General features: G+C 39.9%; 1 protein-coding gene across 1 annotated transcript in view; it reads left to right on the plus strand.

Moving 5' to 3' along the window:
• Positions 1-22,733, plus strand: part of LOC124255118 (CCN family member 2-like) — a 112,314-nt gene that overhangs the window by 75,445 nt on the left and 14,136 nt on the right. Inside the window, exons 3-4 of the mRNA XM_046688960.1 lie at positions 17,146-17,439; positions 20,146-20,345. Of these exons, the coding sequence (XP_046544916.1) occupies positions 17,146-17,439; positions 20,146-20,345 (494 nt within the window). The remainder of the gene's footprint in view (positions 1-17,145; positions 17,440-20,145; positions 20,346-22,733) is intronic.

Here is a 22,733-nt window from a genome sequence, read left to right on the forward strand (position 1 = left end):
TTAATTATATTCATTTCTGTCGGACGTTTTTGGCATTGTCGCTCAAATTTACTTCGCCGATATTTATAGATAATCGATCGATATTTAGATAAAGAGTATCGATCTCTGTATATCGTTAGCCAACTCTAACGGACATTTTAGATGTTCACCTGCGCAGGGGGCGGTGGTGTAGCCTAGTGGTAAAGGCGTTCGCTCGTCACGCTGAAGACCTGGGTTCTATTCCCAACATGGGTACTATGTGTGAAGCCCATTTCTGGTGGCCCCCGCCTTGCTGGAATATTTCTAAAAGCGGCGTAAAACCCAACTCACTCACTCACTCACTCACCTGCACAGACAGGGCAACATACAGACAAGGAGGTAATGGCATTGTGATATCGTTGTTCTCACCAATGCGTCAGTTTTAGAAATGTCTCCACTTGTCCCCCATACAACTTTTGAAATATAAACTAAGTCTTTGAATGTTGTAACCCAGGTCTAACAAATATAGTCAACACTTTCAGCGAAAGGTAAGGTAAAACTTTGTAGTTTCAAGGTGGGGAACGACAAACATGAATTTTGACAGCTATGTCAAGCATCAAACTAAAGTCTTTTATGTGAACCAAACACGAGCTGACCAACAATCCGCTTTCTTAACTTGTGTCTTCATTTGTGTACTGCAGATGCTACAATGTCCTCCTCTTGGCCGCTACTACCCGTGAAGATCTGGGTTGGAATTGATCTTCAGCAACCCATGCTCGTCGTAAGAGGCGACTAACGGGACCGGGTGGTCAGGCTCGCTGACTTGGTTGACACATGTCATCCTATCCTTATTGCGTAGACCGATGTTCATGGTGTTGGTCACTGGATTGTCTGGTCCAGACTCTATTATGTACAGACCGCCGCCCTATAGCTGGAATATTGCTGAGTGCGGCGTTTAACAACAAACCAATCTTGCCCAGTTCCACAGAAGGGGTACTTTTAAGGGAGAAGCCATATGTACTTCAAGGTTGTGTCCAAATTAATTGCATCGGGTTGCTTAATCAAATGCATATCATATATTATGAATCTATAATAGGTTTTCGTCACGACATAGCTGAAACACTGCCGATAATACTAAAACTCCTATATCACACACTGAAAATGAACATTTGATTCAGGATTTCAAGTTAGCCATGAAAAATTGATAAGTCTATTTGAATCCTAGGTCCAATGAACCATAAAACCTTCATCAAATCTTTGAATCGTGTTATCAAATATTCTATGATGATGATCAGATTGCTTGAGTTGGATGGTCAAATTAGCCATTTAGGTTACTTGAATGAGTGGTCAGTGAGGTAATTTCAGTTGAATTGGGTGGTCAGATGTTGCGATCAAGTTCTTCGATTTGAATTGGGTAGTGAAATTTACAGAGGCATTTGAATCGTCCTATGGAACTATCTATATCGCGGGGATGAGGTCACTGGAACTGGTTGGTATGTTAGCCATTAATGATCATCAGGTCCTTTGAATCGATGATCCCATTATCCATTCACGGTGATCATCTCATTTGAGTCGGGTGATCATATGAGTCATAACATTGGATCAGTTCAAAGGGTCATTTGATTTGCCCGGTCAAGTTATCTGTGTGGTGATCGGGTCACTTGAACCGGAAGGTCAAATCAACTGTATAGGGTGGTCAGGTCAGGTCATTTATATGAAATAATGTGACCAAATGACCTACATAGAGTGGTCAGGCACTTGGATAGTAGAACTACTTGGTCAAATATTTGAATCGGTGAAACATCATCTGGTCAAAAGACGTAGAATCGTAGCAGTAAAAATAAATAATGTGACTTTGACCTTTGGGTAAATATTTGAATCGATGGTTGTGAAATGAGTGAGTGCGTGAGTTTAGTTTTACGCCGCTTTTAGCAATATTCCAGCAATATCACGGCGGGGAACACCAGAAATGGGCTTCACACATTGTACCCACGTGGGGAATCGAACCAGTGTCTTCGGCGTGACGAGCGAACGCTTTAACCATTAGGCTACCCCACCGACTGGTTGTGAAATGAAGCAGTCAAGCAGTGATGATGCATGGAAGAAATGAAGCTGTTTCTTCAATCAACTATTGCTTTACCCGATTTGGAAAGAACCTAATTGACAGGTCATCACACCTAACACCATTACACAATGTCAGCAAATGACTGTGCCTACAATCTTACTCAAATAGTGCAACTGCCGGTCTCTTTTATCATGGTCACACAACCCATGTAGCTCGATGGCGAAATGTACCTTGAAGACATTATTTACGGTATCATCTGGTACATTCATCATCACATCGATTTCTAACCATAATGCATCGTCGTCTATATCTAACTGACCTCATTATTTAACCAACTGATCATGGGATACAGACATGTGATATAGACACACAGAACATGATGCATTTGCCTTGTCGATATCAGGCGGGTGTGAAATGAACACACATCAATCACAAAAACAGAGTAGACATGTATGGACTATGATAACGTTTCCCGCACCGCTGAGAAACAGTGAGTGATTTAGCCCTTTGTAATTCACTACACTTCTTAAGCAGTCGATTCGCTTACACGATTGAATGAAAATAATCAGATAACGCTGTAAGCGGGATAAATTGGGACGGTTCAATAACCCCAATTAGGTCTACAGTTCTTGTCGATACCTACAGGGAATATAGGGGTCAGACATAGGAGGAGAGGGTTTTTAGAGGTGTTCGCTGGTTCCTCTAAGTACAAGAGCCTTAGAACCGTAAGGAGTTTTGTACACTCGAACAGCTACGGTCATTTGGCTAATAATATGGAATTATTTTGCAGCCAACACAAGCATGATCCGTCTCTTTTCATTTTCCCCGATATCATTACATTCGCATACAACTAATAATGATAAGGAAGTATCGTTATTCGGACTGAAGTCCCGGTGTTTAATTACTTGCTCATTAGATTTTATCTATAGTCAGTCATGTTTGGGCTCAGCCATTATAACTGCTCCCACCATGTTGCAAAACGAATGGTTGGTTTAAACGCTTTTCATTACTTATAGTCTGCAGAGTGAATCTTTTATTGATTTCCCATCTGGAAACACAATTAAAAGTACTTTACACATTACAATAAACGTAATAGCATGTATTTAAGAGTAGCATGGCATCCATGCTGATCGGAAAACCTTTTTAGATTGTGTAGATTATGCTTTTATGGCAATATCTTTAATCTTTTCTAGTTAGAGAACAATGTGTAGTCATTGCAACATGATGCATTTAAATTTGACATTATAACTAAAAGTATTTTATTTACTGTAATCCTTGCTCAAGATATTTTTAGGCAGGATTCATTTTCCTGGCAGTATACACCGTACATATACATCACAGTAGCCTGGCAAGTTTATGTACATGTGAGTGAGTGAGTGAGTTTAGTTTTACGCATCACTCAGCAATATTTTAGCAGTATGGCGGCGGTCTGTAAATAATCGAGTCTGAACCAGACAATTCAGTGATCAACATCATGAGCATAGATCTACGCAATTGGGATACGATGACACTCGTCAACCAAGTCAGCGAGCCTGATCACCCGATTCCGTTAGCCGCCTCTTACGACAAACATGAGTTACTGAAGACCAATTCTAACCCAGATCTTCACGGGTCTTATGTACGTGTAGTTTATGATCTTAATTTAATTTCATGAAACTATTGAAACATTAGAGAAAGTACTGACTTGATTTCATGAGGTCTGATGATCAGTTCTAACCCGGATCTTCACGGGTTTTCTGTACATGAAAATTACGATCTGAATTTAATTTCATTAAACTATTGAAACATTAGGGAAAGTACTGACTTGAATTCATCTGTCGATTTACGTTCTTAAAATATCTTTTCGTGGTTGTGAATGCCCTACTAGAAGCTCCTGTGCTTAGTTCGATTTCAAGATCGGTCCATCAGTACCAAAACCATTGTGGTGTGTGGCCCTGAGCTCAGGTCACAAATCAGGTGAAGTTAGAACGTTGGGCGTGGAGAGTCCTTGGATGGGTGACCGTGTTTAGCAGCTTGACTCCTGAGAGTTTCTAGGACTTCAGTCCTGCCCCACAACGAAGCACATGCGATACATATGGTGTCGCCTTAGGCCAATGAGCTTGTTCAAAATTGCCTCAGTTCACCCAGCAGAAAATGGGTACCCGGTGGGATAAGTCATGTGACTAATAACCGTCTAGCTCATCACAAGCAGCTTGGTTTATCCAGGGTAATAATAATCAGATTGTGATTTCAGCGCCGTTGAGCACCGTATGGAGGAAACCAGTCACTATACAAATCCATCATTACCTTCATCGTTACCCAGTGCTGACACACGGAACATGGCGACGACATGTCGTGATTGGGGGGTAAAACCTCCAGCAAACATTTACCCTGTCAGCTTATCGTACATCCATGTAATGCTTACCCCCAACGTCATTCCGCGGATACGTCATAAAACGGTTGGACTGTAAGTCCCCATGGCCCCTAGTATGGTGATCTACCTTCAGTTGCTGTCAACCTTTAGCCTATTTTTATCTTGTCTTGTCATCTGTAGTAAAAATGTTAGATTTAATTACTAATTTTACATTTACATCTGGGATAATCTAGTTGTTTTACTGTTCTTCGTTGACAGGTTTTAAGAATTGACCTTTAACTATTATCAATCTACAACTTGATTTAGTAACAAGATGGCTGAAATACTGCATGGGGCGGATACAGCTTTCTGAGTAGGGGAAGGGGATGCACACTTAATCTTCATCCGTTTTTCAATGGTCATTTGTTAAACTTCCAGGACACAAAAGGGGTGGGTCCGCACCCCTGCACCCCACCCCATCTGGTTCCCCCTATGCGATGTGACTTACAATCCTAACTCACTCACTCATTACAAGGGTTGGACTGGGCACGTGTCGTTTCCATCATCCACAGAATATGCGGAATGACACGCCCTCGCGTCTGCCAACCTCATCGATAACGACAGCGACAGTAACAACAAGTGGAACCTCGTGGTGCATCAGCTGATACTATTCCTCACACTATATCGTTATACTGATGCTATCACACTAATCTAATTGTCTGCAACTGGTTAAGCCAGGTCTGCGCACGGAATATTTGTCTTGGACGGTTGGGCCGGATGCCACATGAATATATTTTTGAACCAAACACGAACAGATGTGCACGACTTGGTGCAGTGGCCTCCTCCACAAAGGGAAGGGTGGTTGTTAGGAAGACCTCTCAGAGATAATGGTATAATATCGGTATAAAAGTAGCGAAATTGCGGAGGAGCAAGCTTAATTACTGCCGTTCGGAGAATTGTGTTTTGGATATAATTGATGCTTCTTGAGCACGTCTTCATCCTTCTTGCACGATAGAGTCATCCCGAAGGGTGCCCTTAGGTTACGGCAACAATTCAATCTTCCGCTGCACGTTCAAAGTCTACCTAATGTAGTGATTAAAAAAGAGAAATTACACACTTCTACAAGGATGGTGACGTGAGGAGGCAAGGTGTGTTTTATGTGTTTGCATTTGTCTTCTCGAACCATTGCCTTTTCTTAATGTGTCTGACTCGAATGCACGCACACATGCACACCATACAGTGAATGAGTGAGTTAGTGAGTTTATTTTTTTACACCGCTTTTAGCAATATTCCAGCAATATCACGGCAGGGTACACCAGAAATGGGCTTCACACATAGTACCCATGTGGGGAATCGAACCCGGGGTCTTTGGCGTGACGAGCGAGCGCTTTAACCACTAGGCTACCCCACCGCCCCTCATGCTTTAAGAAACAAGAAAGATATACAACCGCCCCACACACCACATAGACTCCACACACATACAGACCATACAAGCATACATGCCCATTACTCGAATACAGCACAAATTCATTCAAACATCGTTGTGTCGAACTTCGTACGGCTGTCTCGAAAATAGAAGAGTTCTCCCTGTATTTTCATAGTCTAGTGGTACTGTTTCGTGTATGTCGAACCTCTGATAACTCTAAGTGTTTACATAGGTCCTTTTAACTTCGACACAAAGGTGTTTGACTGTACATATATGATTCACACATGTCACTCATAAATTATGAATATATGCACACCAACACATATATTCACATACACACAACACACACACTGAAGACGGATACACACACGTAGACACATAAATAGATCCGTGAAGCGTGCAGCGTTAAATATCAACCAACCGACATATATAAATACACACACATACGCATCACACGCAAAGACATCACAAAGACATCACACGCATTACAGACTAGCTCATCACAAACACACACGCCCGTCACACACCTGCGTCATACGCACACTGCACGCGTCACACGTCAAACACAAATGCACATTACACACGTCATACGTCGAACGCATACACACAATACACGCCTACGTCATCATCACACGTTTATATTACTCAAAATAATCCACCATCGGTGGTACATGAGTATAACAAAGAGGTATGTTACATACAATATGTACAACAAGATGACTAAATGATGCATCAATTAAAGTGTTTGCAAACAATCTTGATGAACTTGGATACATTTTTAAGGGTAGATATTTTACTTGAAAACAGTTGACGGAATTTCGATAAATTTGGCCAGGAACTATAAGGTTCTTTTAACAACGATTTACGTATGTCTGCAAAATAATTACATTTAAACAAATAGTGGAACTCATCTCCGATGCCATCTCCCTGTTTCTATGGGGAGTTTATGGTTGCATGTTCTAAATTTTAGGATCGGTTTAGAAATAGCATCTGAGAGAAGTAGGTATTGTTCAAAGTTTGGAGAGCGCTTCAGAACTTTATAGTATATTCCTTTAGAGGAGTTTTGCATATCGCTCGTCCACGATTGTAAAAATTGGTCCTTTAAGATAGATTCAACATTTGAAATGATCCATGAATTTGAGTATAGATGAGGGTTGTCAAAAACGTCAGGCAATCCGCACCTACAGAGAATATGTTTAATATGACTTAGCCAGACATAGTTATTCGATGTTTTGTTTTGTTTAGTAATATATTGAAGAATGAAAGTTGCTATTTTGTTATTTGGATGTGATAATGTCAATTTACACCAGTACGAGATTAGTCGTTTCGAAATTTGAAGCTGAATAGGTTCCCTACCAAGCTCCCCGTACACCATGAAATTAGGGGTGTTATATTTTAAACCAGTTGCTAATTTAAGAAATTTTAGATGTACTCTTTCTATCATGTCAGTCTTCTCATGTCCCCATATTTCACATCCATACATCAATATTGGTACTACTAATCTATCAAATGCAGAAAGGAGCAGGTCCAGTGGTAACTTAACATTTCTGGCACGTTTTAGTAACGCTATTGATGCCTTCATACCAAGATCGGCTATGTGTTTAACAGCAAAATTCATACGACCATTTCTGTGTAGTAGAGTTCCCAGATATTTATAAGTGTCTACAACTTCTATTCTATCATCATATAGTGTAAACGATTTCTTATAACTAGCTGCAGGTCGGAACCAAAACAATAATATTAGTTTTACTAATATTTACTGTAAGTTTCCATATGTCGCAATATACAGCGAATTTATTCAGTGTATGTTGTAAATCATCATGAGTTTCAGCTAAGAGGACTGTATCGTCAGCGTAAAGTAGAACTAGCAATTTTAGATAAATAATAAACTCATCATTATTTATTTTAATTCAATACCGACACATGCTTGTTCTTCTAAATGGGATTCTAAGTCATTTAGAAATAAAGAAAATAAAAGAGGGGACAAGTTTTCACCTTGTCTAACTCCTGAAAGACAATAAAAGAAATCTGATCTTGCAGATTCTACCATAACGCAAGATTTTATATCATTATACATATTTTGTATTAAAGTCAGTATTTTACCCTTGATACCAGTTTGTCTTAATTTGGTCCACATTCCAATTCTCCAAACCTTATCAAATGCTTTAGAAAAATCAATAAAGGCACAAAAGAGTTTCTTTTTACATTTCTTCAAATGATTTAACAAATTATGAATAATAAACATATTATCTGTTGTGGAGAAGCCTTTTCGGAAACCGGACTGGACATGCGATATTATATCGTTATCATCACAAAATTTATTTAATCTCTCGTTTAGGATGCTAGTAAAAAGTTTACCAAAGCAGCTTAAGATAGAGATTGGTCTATATGAAGCCGGGTCCGTACGATTACCAGTTTTCTTATAGATAGGTTTGATAGTACCAGTAAGCCATGCTTCGGGCAAAATTCCAGTCTGAAGTACAGCGTTAAAATATTCAACATAAAATGGTAGCAGTTTTGGTAAGGCTGAAGATAAGTGCTCATTTGAAATCAAGTCTAAGCCAGGCGTCTTGTTTTTCTTCAGTTTTTGAAGGGCAACGACGATTTCATTTGAGGTTATTTCATCATTGAGTACACTAACATCATAATTTGGGGGGTCTGACATTCCATCCCTGTCCGCATCATCGTTAATGGTACTTTCGTTAACATTTTTAAAATAATCATAGAATTCATCTAATGGGATAGGACAACTGTCTTCTTTCTGTTTTCCTTTCAATAATCTCCAATAGTGTTTTGGAGATAAATGCTCGGTTTCGCGTAACTGTTTTCTAATAAAATTATTTTCTTTCTTTATATACTTATTCATTGTTTTCTTATACTCTTTACTTGCTTTACGGAAAAGATCTATTATGATCGGTTTTGTTCTTATAATAGACATATTTTGCTTTGAAAAATGACTTGCGTTTCTTCTTACAATTTGATCCAAACCATGGCTTATAGTAAGCGTTCGTTTTACTACGAGTAGTGGTATTAGCCTTATAAGGAATATCGCCAAATGTTTTTCGTGCAGAATCAATTAGCACGTGGGCGACCTCGTGAGCTATTTCATTCACAACCTCTAGTGGGTTACCTTGACCTTCCCTTAGTGACCTTGCCTTCGTGCACAGTGTGTTTACACAATTATCTGAAATGTTTTCAAGGAATACAACAACTTCATCATGCATGATTTTACCTGGTTTGCTGTCAGGAATGTCTGTGTGGGTATGAGCTGCCGTCTGCTCATGACATATGTTTGCATAATGGGCGTCTGACATATGTAGACTGAAGTGAATTGGTTTATGTACATCAGATAGCATTGGACAAAATTCTTCAATATTAAAATCATGGAATAAAGGTAGTGCATTTGGTGAGGAAATGACATAGTCTACTGTACTGACGTCTTTACATGTTGTTTTACCTTGGTGTTTATCCAAACCAAGTCTACCATTACAGATGACTAAATTATGATTTTTACACAACTCAATCAATCTAAATCCATAATTGTTTGGTTGGCCTCTGTCTTGAGATGTTCTCTTGAGTGGAATGCCAAGATCTTCGAGCATTGATTCCGAGTCAAGTTCAGTCGTCATGTCCTCAAGGTCTAGATCTTCAGATATATGTCTATCAAATGTACAGAAATCAACCAAAGATTTAGTCCTTGCGTTAAAATCACCAGTTAGGATGATAGTGTCGGAATGAGTAGATACTGATGTGAGATCGTGTTCAATTGACTCAAACATGTCATCACTAGAGAATCGGGAGCATTCTGGTGGTATATATACAATATCTACATGTACATCTTGGGCTAGGTTGAACAAACAGCCTGCTAGTTTAACCCACATAACTGCTTCATTATCTAGGTCTAATAAAGTAACATAAGGGAACAAGTGATCTTTGACTGCTAAACCTATTCCACCAGATCGCCTAATGAAATTTCTTCTGTTTTTCAATAAAACTGAGTAACCTTTTATTTGAATATCATCTAATGAATCTGTTTTAGTTTCTTGTAAACATATAAAATCATGTTTTTCAATAAATTCAATGAACTCAGGGCATCCTAGTCTTCTCCTTAGTCCACAGACGTTGAGACTAACACACTTGAGCTCTACGCCATACGCATGTTACACACACGTCACACATGCATCCAACAAATGCATCACAGATCACACATCACAGACACACGCACGCACACACACACACACACACACACACACACACACACACACACACAAAGTTCCAAACACACACACACTGGCTCGTATCAAAACATGAACACAAATATATATTCCTGATCAGTTGCCTTCGCAACGAGCTAAAAAAGCAATCAACTACATCTTGGCTTCTGAAGAAAGGCAACCGATTCGAGGGCAAGTTGATTATTATGTGCTCTGGCGTTTTTCGCAATTAAAGATGAGATCATCAGTGCTACTTTCAGCAATTACCCGTTACAATAATGTAATAGAACGTATCTCATTTCAGTGCACTCAGTACGACATCTAGATCCAGCCTGATTTGTCTCTCTTTGATCTAAGATTAAGTAATATCTGTGTCATGGAAACGCACTTCATAATATGTGGCTTAATCTGATTATGACCTGATTAACTTCTTTAGATTGGCACTTTGTGAAATATGCAAATAGCACTGGTGGTTTCATTCGAAGTGTGCATGAACCTTATATCAATGTTCATTGATGTGATACAAAACATCTTCCATGACAATATGCCGAATTGCATGGCTGAAGTCGTGTTTGATCGTGGGTTGGATTCGCGAAGTCTCTCCGATTATATTTGCAGGTTTCTCGTGCTTGCGTTTGTCGGTTTCATGATGCTATTTATTTATCCGAATACTGTTTAAAACCATTCCTACATTATTGATATCAGTGTTACCCAGCTACCACACAAAGTTCTCGCATCATTTTGGGAAGAATGTAGATTGGTAACGTCATGGCACAACGTTGTGACAACGTTAGTATTACGTCATTTCATAACGTTATGTCACAACGTAGTAACAACGTAGGATATTTACGCTGAGGAAGCATTATGTTTTGGGCTCCTCACAACGCAATAACAACGTTTCTTATAAGTTGTCGCGATCGAGGTTTCTGGAAAACTTTTCACTTTGAGATTCTGCTTTCACTATTCAGCTACAGCTTCAGAAAAAACCACAACCAAAACAACATGCAAATTGACGAATAAACATTAAAGCGAATTTCTGCTTTGCTTCTTATGTACTGTTCACTGCTGGGAAAACTGTTCAACTAATAACGTTAAATAGAACGTTAGACAACGTAAAATACGTCAGCGTATATATCTTTAACCTTGTGGCGACGTAAAAATGACGTATGACAACGTAAGTCCACAATATAACTGGGAGTAATAACCTTGTAACAACGAAAGCATAACTTTGTGACAACGTAAATGGGAGTCTACAGAATAACCTTGTAACGACGAAACTATAACGTTGTGACAACGTTGTGACAACGTGAAATTGTTAGTTGGGTATGCTCCCAAATTATCCGAAAATTCTATGGCACTATCTCTCCATTTCTGATATTTCTTATTCCAAAATGATATAATACTGTTTCTCCATTAATGATGCCAGTTTTATAACCCTCCCCAAATGTCAGAATTCTGTATAATACTATTCCTCCATTGCTGACGTCAGTCTTATAACGCTGCAAAATGTTAACGATGATAAATGACAGTGTTACTCATTACCGTTCTCTACATATACATGAACCATCATAATCCACTATGTATATATTTGAACAATCACCTGATAATCTGGCATATATAATCAAGGAATTCTTATCTACATTACTGAAACCTTCACAATCCACTGCTACATGGCAAATACGAAGGGCGCTGTAGCACTGGGCAATGCAAATACGTATGTTAATCACTCTAGACTATTCCAGTTTACATTCTCGCCCTTAAGGACTCGAACAGGAAGAGCGTTTACTCGGACCATTCACATGGCTTGGCTGCAAATATTAATATAGTCAGGGTAAATATGATATTGGTCCCACACTGGCCAATATCTCGTGAAAATCCATCATTTTCATTATCACGAGTTATTTGGGTGAAGGGTAATCCTGATCCGTATATCAAACAAAAAATATGATTACCAGATACTTCAGGCCTTCAGAGATCAGTTTGGTTTTTCTGGCAACAGGCAAGACCTTTATATTACCCTAAATGACGCAGGTTTTATTTCAATACAGCTAGACCATGCATACACATTTGGGTTAATCTCGTTATATTAAAAGCTCTGAAGGGCTGGTGCTTTATTTAATAACCAAGACAAGCCATAAACAGCTTTGACTTGCCAAATTATTCGATTTACTGTACAGGCAATTTTATTTCATGTGAAATCAATTGAGTGGTTGCCTTAACGGGAAGACTGTTTACATGGTGCCTTCACCAACAACGCAATATCCAGCCATTTGCCTCGGCTGTTAGGCTCGTTGTTTAGTGACTTAATACACGTTTAGGGACCTTTATGAATTTGGGAATTAATGCTGTCATAGCACATAATTCATACCTGTCAAGTGTTTCCGCAAGTTGAATTATGACTTTAATATTGAGCCGGGTTAGAACTATTAGCTTTACTTTTTCCATTAAAGCACATTAATTGTATGGAATCAAATTCACATGCCAAAGCCAATGACATAATGTTTATTTATATGGAGGTGAGATGAAAAGGGGTTTAACTTCGGGTTATACTCCAAGCTGAGCATGTCTTATCGTATGCCTTTATTACACAGCGCCAGGCAAAGGAAGCAACAAGCATCATTTTTAACTTGATGTGAACGGGAAGCAAAACAGCTACAGTAAAACACCGTTATGTCGAACTTTCATGTCTTGAACTTGCTGTTGTTTCGAAGTTGAACTCAAAGTCTCTCATTATTCCTAATATAGTCACCATTTCCGGTTGTGTCGAACATCGGATAACTCGAAGCACTTACCTAGGTCTGAAGTTTTGTCTTGAAGTTGAAGTCTGGTCCCTCATTTTTTCTTGTCTAATCATACTTTCCGGTTAGGGCGAACATCGGATAACTCGAAGTGTTTTCGTACGTCCCGTCACCTTCGAAACAACTACATTAGACCTACCGATCCCGGGAGACGTTCCTTCTGCTTCTATCAAACAGCGACTATCGTCAAATCTATGTTACTCTACGGGATTATAGCGTTGAGATTGTTGAGGAATCGGAACAATATGTAATGAGTACCCAGACATGATATTTCTGGAATACTGGTAAACGTAGAGATGTCGGAAAAGACAACACATGTGTACTGGAAGTGGGGAGATATTCCTGGCAAAGATACCATTAAACAGCGACATCAGTATTGAGATGATAGGATAAGGAAACTACGTACCTATTATCTAGGATCCAGTAATACCAGATATACGATGCTGAGGTCATCATAAGCTCTTAATAAAGTGAGTGTTATTCATATTGCTTCGTCCATTCTCTCAACGCCATATTGATAATTAATAATATGAGATATTTATAAAGCGCACATATCCAGGCAACTAGTGCATGCTCAAGGCGCTGGTATATTTTTTCTCTCGATCATTGGATGTCAATCTCAACGGCACATCGTATTATCAATATCAACTCCCTGGGGAGTATACAACTCTTGCAGCCACTAGGCGCACCGAGTTATTGTGGCTTTCTCATCCTAACGAGGTACCCATTCACAGCTGGGTGGACTGGGACACATAGTCACAGTACTTTGTCTAAGTTCACTGCATGTTACTGTACCCGCAACTAGGTGTTTGCACGTATTCATGTGGCCACCATCTGGTCATATACCAACGGATTCGTGTGTTGTTTTGAGTGCACAGGGTTGTGTACTGTACACTAGGAGTTGTGACAACACTGAAAGAGTCTGCACACAAAGTTGACTCCAAGGTTTTTACACCCGGTCACAGGTGGGCTCGATACCGGCACCTCAACCTCGCTGGATCACTAGCCTGGCGCCTTAGCCAACTCGCCCATATTTACAGTATATACATTTTTTTGTGAAATCATATAAGAACATGCAAACAGAAAGCTGTAAATTATTTTACCTGGACTGAAATAAATGTCCCAGACAGATCCCGAACTTAATTAAGGGAGAAAAGGGAAAAGTGAATATGAAAATATTATGAATAGAACCGACTCTCATATTGGCCGATTAATATTGCCTTCATTTCTTTGACGTGACAGGTAATATTAATAACCACGTAATATTAAAAACATTTAATAACTAGCATTCACGTCATCACAGTAGATATTGCCAATATGGAGCGAAATAGTTTTGTTTGTTTGTTGTTTTACGCCGCACTCAGCAATATTTCAGCGATATGGCGTCGGTCAGTAAATAATCCAGTGATCAACAGCATGAGCATCGATCTACGCAATTGGGAACTGATGACATGTGCCAACCAAGTCAGCGAGCCTGACAACCCGATCCCGTTTGTTGCCTCTTGCAACAAGCATGACTTTCTGGTGAGCAATTCTAACCCGGATCTTCACGGGTAGAAACGAAACAGTATGGTTTTATAGATGGTATTCATGGCAGCTTATACCACTGCAACCTTCAAACCTATATTATCTTTAAAGTCTTAAAACTTAAGTTAGTTCAGAATCAATAACATTCAAAACTCACTTAAAGTTAAAACAAAAACAAGCCAAGCTTGGAAATAAAAACAACGCTCAAGCACATTAAGTAAATACACTTTGGAAAGATCACATCTTTTAACACACTGTTGTGTAAGAAAATGACCTACTTGAACAGGTAAGCACAAACTCATTTTGAAATCTGATGCATCGTTAAATAGGAATTTATGTGAAACATAGAAGCAAACTTATAATGGAGAAATACATTACTTGATCGATACAAGCCTTGGAAACAAAACATGTAAAACCTACAAGCATGTGTGTTTTTAACTCTATGCCATGTTGTTAATGTCATGAGCATGATTGACAGTTGAGGAATAATGTTAATTGCTTGTCTGAAGTGTATTGCGAAAGTCATTACTGCCCACGTCAACAAATCGTCTCCGTGATCAGGTGGATGTTGCAAGTGCAAGAGAACGCAGCGTCGTTTCGAGCCAATGGTCGCAGCAAACTGAAAATGGTCAATAGGTGTTACTTGTTGTTACTTTGTCTGGAGCTTAGTATTCATGGGATACAGCAATGGTCGGAATCAGTGTACGGATTCAGTTGTGAGCTGGAAGATATGTGGGAAGTTACACACCATGGATTTAGTGAGTATTGTTGTTTTACGCCGCTTTCAGCAATATTCCAGCAATATCACGTCGGAGTGGGCGGGTTGGGTAGCTAGTGGTTAAAGCGTTCGCTCGTCATACCGAAGACCCGGATTTGATTCCCCTGCCTTGATATTGCTGGAATATTGCTAAAAGCGGCATAAAACCATACTTACTCACTCACTCCCGCCGGAGGACACCAGGAATTGGTTTGACACATTGTGGGGAATCGAAACCGGATTTTCATGTAGATGAGCGAACCCTACCCCACCACCCTGCATTTGGATTTAAATGTTTGCGCTCCAAACAACTTCAACTTCAATAGCATACTTTCATTTGGACACTATTATTACAGACAAAACATATAAGCCCTTTTTAACGTAAATGTTTGCCGACATCATCATCATCATCATCATCATCATCATCATCATCATCATCATCATGTCATGTATCATGAAAGTTGATGATGTAAAATGCATATATCGATCATCACGACAGTCAAGGACACAGTTATGGGCTCCTAAACCCAGGAATAGCATTAGCATGAAACCGGTATTCTGTCTTACATGGATTGTGTGGACATCAACGCTTGCAATAGCTACCATCCATTTAGGAGATAAACATCATGTGTTGGCCAATTTCCGGGTGTTATTGAGTATTTGAATCACGGGAATTCATTTGGAACCGACGGCGTTTCAAATGAAATATTCCCGTGCTTCAAATACTCAATAACACCCGGAAATTGACAAACAAATGATGTTTATCGACATTGTAAACACAAAAGTAAACCAAAAGGTCCACACACGTTTTTGTGTCTGCACTCAATGACATCGAGTACGGGTACGGCAGTGAAATATCATCAGCCGGCCGTTTCGGCTGTTTCCCATGGTAGCATCTGGAACTGCTCATTTGTGACGTCAGTCGGACTTTACGTCACAATATGATTTTAATGACGTCATCACAGCTGACGACGTAACAATACAATGGTGTGAGCGATGTTTGCATGTATTAATACGCAGCGAATTTCCGGGAATCGAATACCATTTGATCACGTTTTCAACCAATCAGATTAAAGAACACAGTGACTTTTGGTTTACAATGTGCATGGATTCATCTGTAACCGAAGGAGTAGTCGTTTGATTGCTGACCACGTGTGTTCAATATATTGTAATATTGTTTCAACAGATATGCATTGATACTGACCAATGGAATCTGTTTCGACGGATAATCGATATAATGTTGATAATCTGGCGCTGCAGTTTATATTGACATTAACGTTGGGCGATACCCATCCCCTATTTGTGGACCTACGCTTAATATTCTGGGGCTTTGATTTTTGTTGCACACATAATCTCTTCAACAGACACACTGCTTTACTTTGAACTAAGCATACAGAGTGGCGAATGATTGTGATAGCAATTTGATTTTCAATTTATTTGCTTCATAATAATTTCAGTTTTTGAGTAGATAGAGTAAATCTGTTTAATGCATATCACGTTTGCGATAGGTTTGTATTCAGCTAAAAACCAAACACCCTACCCCCTTTCCTCAGTTCCACACCATACCCGCTTATCCCTTCACTCAACATCACAACCAAAAGTTCATACCCCTTTCTTCCCACGTCGCATCGCACCGAATAGTCATACACTTAGACACCACACCGCACTCGCACCGCACCGAAGTCATACACTTAGACACCACACCGCACTCGCACCGCACCGAAGTCATACACTTAGACACCACACCGCACTCGCACCGCACCGAATAGTCATACACTTAGACACCGCACCGCACCGCACCGAATAGTCATACACTTAGACACCGCACCGCACCGCACCGAATAGTCATACACTTAGACACCACACCGCACTCGCACCGCACCGAAGTCATACACTTAGACACCACGAAGCACTCGCACCGCACCGAATAGTCATACACTTAAACACCGCACCGCACTCGTACCGCAACGCACCGCACCGCACACGCACCGCACCGCAACGCACTGTGACCGCAACGCACCGTGTATAATGACCTTCTGATCTTATATACTGAATATCCTTATTGCAGCTAAAGTGAAGAAATCCTGCGTCATGGACGGTTCCACGTACCGTGACGGGGAGCAGTTTAAGCCTGATTGCAAGCGCCTGTGTACGTGCCAGAACGGTTACTATGGGTGTGTCAGTCTGTGCCCCCAGGAAGACAGCAAGCCGTCCCTCAAGAACTGTAAGAACCCTGCCCTCCTCCCTGTCCCGGGCAAATGTTGCAAGGAGTGGACTTGTGACAAGTTAGAGGACTTCGCATACAGAGACAGCTCCATGGCGCTCGAGAGCCAGAACCTCGTCATGTACAGGCCCTTTGTTTGTAAGTACCCGTATCATGTTTTATTGGATCTTGTTATGCACAGACCCTTTGTTTGTATGTACTCGTATCATGTTTTATTGGATCTTGTTATGCACAGACCCTTTGTTTGTAAGTACCCGTATCATGTTTTATTGGATCTTATTATGCACAGACCCTTTGTTTGTAAGTACCCGTATCATGTTTTATTGGATCTTGTAATGTACAGACCCTTTCTTTGTAAGTATCCGTACCCATGTCCTGTGGGATGTCGTAGCGTAGAGACTGTTAGTAAGTACCCCTACACATATTCTTTGTAATGGTCAGGCCAGTTGTACGTACCCGTATCCTTGTACGTATCCGTATCCATGTTCTGTGGAACCTGGTCATGCACGTACCATTGTTTAAAATTATCAAACATCGTGGTATGTGGCAGCTTGTAATGTACAGACCCATTGTTTGTAAGCATCCGTACTCGTGTTCTCTGGGGCCTTGTAACGTACAAACCCTTTGATCCTTAGTATCCACACTATTGTTCTCTGGGGCCATGTAATGTAGCGACCCATTCTTTGTAAGTATCCATACTATTGATCTCCGAGGCCTTGTAATGTACGTACCCTTTGTTTCTAAGCATTCGTACTGTCATTCTTTCAGGCCTTGTTGTGTACAAACGCTTTGTTTCTAAATATCCTACCTATTGTTCTAGGGCCTTGTCATGTGGGATCCTTGTTAAGTACAGTACAACCAGAAATTATTGAGAATTTAAAGATTGTAATTTTTTTAAAATTTTTCACTCATTACTCACGTATTAAATGTGAATATTAGCAGAACATAACTCCAGATTCAAAGACAGGTGAACAGTTAGTATTTTGTCAAGTCATCATGGGCAGCAATGCAGGCTTCAATGCGGCGGGGCATACTACTGATCAAAGAAGTTAGAAAGTCGTGGTCCATGCTGTCCCAATATCGGACCACCTCTTCTTTCATTTCAGCAATATTTGTCAGATTTTTCTTATTGACACTTTCCTTCATAAGTCCCCAAACATTTTCTATTGGATTTAGGTCAGGGCAATAGCTTGGCCAATCTAATAATGTCATATTTTGGGTCCGAAACCAGGCCTGTGAAGGCTTTGAACGATGTTTTGGGTCGTTGTCCTGCTGGAAAATCCAAAAATTTCCATAGAACACGTGAGCAGATGGAAGTAAATGTCCCTCGAGAACATCTGTGTACCGCTCACTGTTCATATTCCCCTCAAATACACAGAGGGGCGTTGCCCCTAACACAGATATGTCACCCCACGCGTTAAATTTCGGACTGTACTTTTGGCGCTGATACAAAGGTTTTTCAGTTTGTTTGGTACAGAATTTCAGTGTATTATTAAAAACAGCCACACAGAACTTTCATCTGAGAAAATCACATTGTCCCAGTTAAAATTTCTATGCTGTAAGCACCAGTTCAACCTTCGCTCCTTTTGTTCAGGTTTCATGATCGGTGATGGAATTCCTCGACTTTTCTGCCAACCCATTGCATGCAGCTCAGTTCTTATTGTCTCCTTACAGACAGCCACAGTTCCTCTATCAATCATATCCAGCCTTAAGTTTTCTAAACTCTTTCGTTTGTTTTTAGAAACAAGAATACCAAGCCGCCTCCTGTCCCCGACAGTCAATTTTCAGGGCCTACCTGCGCCTCCCTGGTGCTCAATGCCATATCCATTTGCAATATTTTTCAAAATACGATAAACAGTGGTCAAGGGGATGTCTGTTCTACTTGAAATCACTTTAACTGATCTGATGTCCTTGTAATAATACTCTAAAATCAACTACCTCTTCTCTAAATCATCCATACTGAGGATCACTGAAAATGTCGTCTGCTAGCAAGTAAACAAAGGGGATAACTCTTCAGAAACTAGCGAAAAAGGATTAACGGAGTTGTTTCTCTTGAATGAAACCAAGCACTTGATAGCTGATCAAGGTTGTTTATACCAGAAATCCAATTAAACATATTCCTAAAATTCTCAATAATTTCTGGTCATACTATATATGTGCCACTGTTCTGTGGGGCCTTGTCTTGTCATGCTAAAAACTCTGTACGTGTTTTGACCAAATGTTTTTAGCATCTTATCATGCACAGACACGGTGTTTGTAAGTGTCCGAACTAGAGTTTTGTTCAACCTTATTTCGCACACAACCCTTCTTTGTTATTTCCTGAACAAGAGTTATATGATACTTGGTCATGTTCACTTCTTTGTAAGCATCCCTATTCGTGTCTTGAGAGGATTTGGAGTATGACATTGTCATGTAAGTGTATTACCCCTTTGCATGTAAGAATTATAATTTTATCCATGGACCAGAGGTGGATTATTGTTAAGTTTAGAATGTTTACCTGTTAACGTGCTGATTTCATGCATTTGTTGTTGTTGTCGTAAGGGGCGGTGGGGTAGCCGAGCAGTTAAAGCGTTCGGTTGTCACGCCAAGGACCCGGGTTCGATTAACCACATGGGTATAATGTGTGAAGCCCAGTTCTGGTGATATTGCTGGAATATTGCTGAACGCGGCGTAAAACTAAACTCACTCACTAGCACGTGGCATTCTGTCTATCAGGAACGTAACTGGGGCAAACATCAAAGACAATCTAAGAAAGGAATTGTATACCTACTGTTTTCATGGCAACATGATACGTAAATACAAAATAATACATTTTCTCCAATGAAACTACTGATGTCATTTCAGCCCCTCAAACAATGACAACTCCAAAGCCAGTCGTGACAACGCCGCCATGTCACTTGACGTCAACGGACTGGACGCCTTGCTCTGTAACCTGCGGCGTGGGCGTTTCTGTCAGGGTCATCGCCGACGTCATCAACTGCAAAGCAGAGCAGGAACGTAGAGTGTGTTTTCTCAGGCCTTGTGGCGAAGAAATTTCTACTCTGGTAATTATGACAAATTTTTAGCGGACGAACATGTGCAAAAAATATCACAGAATAGCTTTGTATCAATTACGTCGTCACTGTAATGCTCTGATGTATTGAAGAATGTATCATTAGCCAATGACAAGTTGTGCTAATTTATCAGATCTGCTGTATATTAAACAATTTCATGATTAACCTCAATGCACTAGTTCAGAGCGAATGAACAGAATCGGTGATCTGAGGTACGACGTTTCAGTAGAGGACACAGAACAATGGTAACCGGCAACATTTGGTAATAACCAAAATTGTGATAACAATTGTGACAACTGATAACTACAGAATAACATATATAATATAAATATGTTACACTCATACGTAATTACAGCTAGTCTGAATGGGTAAGTTGTGTTTAAGCGCAGCAATAGAACGGTATTGCAATCATACTACGAAAGTTAAAATATGCAGTCACAATAATCAATTTTCGTCAAAATGACCAACAAAAACGAATATGCGACAAGAACCCTCAAGCTGATCCTGTTAGGAGTAAGGGACATAACCCTGCTCAATGAAATCCGTCCTTTTACACAGGGTGATCAGCCAAGGATCCCTACCACAGCTCGTATTTATAAAACGTTGTCATAATGTTCAAAGAGATCATTAACATTGAAATCATTTGGCAGTTTGAATTAATAACATTCCCTTGAACTTTTTTTTCCGAATTGACAGAAGATGCTGGTTTCATCTTATGCTGTCCAAAACGAAATTCAATATATATTGAATATGAAATTGAGTTTTTGGTTTTCTCAAAACAGATGTGCATTTACTGTGTTTGATGTTTCGAGAACGCCCCGAGAATAAAGGATTAAGCCCCTTTAACATAATTGCTCAAGAATAACAACGCGATCCCATATAATCTTGACAGGCTTTAACAAGCTGAAAGAAGATGTGACGTATTGAGGAATCTGAAGTTTGAATGACGTCCTCTTCTTTGATAATCTTCTCCGGTCTTTTAACCAGCCATAGCGTATGATCAGAAAGTTTATCAAATTATCTGGTCAATTTCATTGCCACAAGTGCCTATTTCCTAACCAAAGCTGTGTTCAATTTCTTCCACTTACAATTTCGTCCAGAAAATTACCTCAATTTCCCAGTCGCCTAGCCGCCATGATGCAGTTAATTGCTTGTTTCTTCCGTCCATTAAGGAACATCTTTTAAAAAGGCGTTAATGCATATCCGCTAGCCCACTGATCTTTCTCTGTCAGCTGCAAAACGAGAACTCCATAAGTGGTTTAAAAACACCCCTCCTGGATGTAAACATTTGACGCCATCTGACGTCATTACTCTGTGAACGTTGTTTGCTTTATACGTTTTAAAGGTTGCGTTATCTTTCTGCGAAAAGGCGGTTAACTTCAACAAACAAACATTGTAGTGGTTGATATCGTGAGCAGAGACCAACGGGTCAGGGTATGTTGACACGCTAGCGAATCGGAACATCCAGATTCATTAATTTTGGTCATAATATTTCTTTATTTTCTTTATTTCTGAACTGTAGGCCAGAGGCCCATAATACAAGTAAAAAACAGTTACAATGGGTGTGTGGTACAAGCGCGTTTGCGTTTTAACAGTGCATGGTGTATAAACGTAGCAATATTCTGAAGTAGCTGTACATTTTCTGTTGACATTAGTATGCTGAATTTGTAAAATGTGGGACAGGGGGTGTACTTAGATGGTATATAATACTTTCTTAGGTCTTCATACTGTGGACAGATGAGAAGGACATGGTATTCATCTTCAGTAATATTCCTGTCACACATTTTGCAGGATTGGTTCTCAGTAACATGACATATTCTTTTAAAATACATTAAATCATAGTAGCCACATCGAAACTGCGATAACGATACTCTTAATTTCCTTATACTTACGTCTGTTAAATACTTTTAACACATAAAATGTTGTTTAAACAATGAATACGAATATGAACATTTTCCAGTTTGAATATTTCTGGTCCACGCTTACATCCTTACATCGTTGTTGAAATAGAAATAACGAAATAAAGAAATAAAACATTTTTTGGTCATACAACAAACACAGGTGTCTGTGACTGAGAACCAGTACTCACCATTGACTCACTACATTGTGAGTGAGTGAGTTAGGTTTTACGCAGCTATGAGCAACAGCCAAGCATCACGGCGAGGAACACCAGAAATAGGCTTCACATATTGTACTCATTTGGAGAATCGAACCCGGATCTTTAGCGAGACAAACGATTGCAGGTACCACTGCACCTAATGGGCTGTCTACCCCGCCCACCCCATCCCAGCATCCCTCACGTTACGTTCTCACATCAGCGATGCAACTTTGCGCGGCTCTTACTCTTTCAAATATGGTTAACCTAAACAAGTAAGCGTT

The sequence above is a fragment of the Haliotis rubra genome, unplaced genomic scaffold (genome assembly GCF_003918875.1).
Source record: "Haliotis rubra isolate DU_JTF1 unplaced genomic scaffold, ASM391887v1 Scf593, whole genome shotgun sequence".
In the NCBI taxonomy this organism is placed as follows: Eukaryota; Metazoa; Mollusca; class Gastropoda; order Lepetellida; family Haliotidae; genus Haliotis; species Haliotis rubra.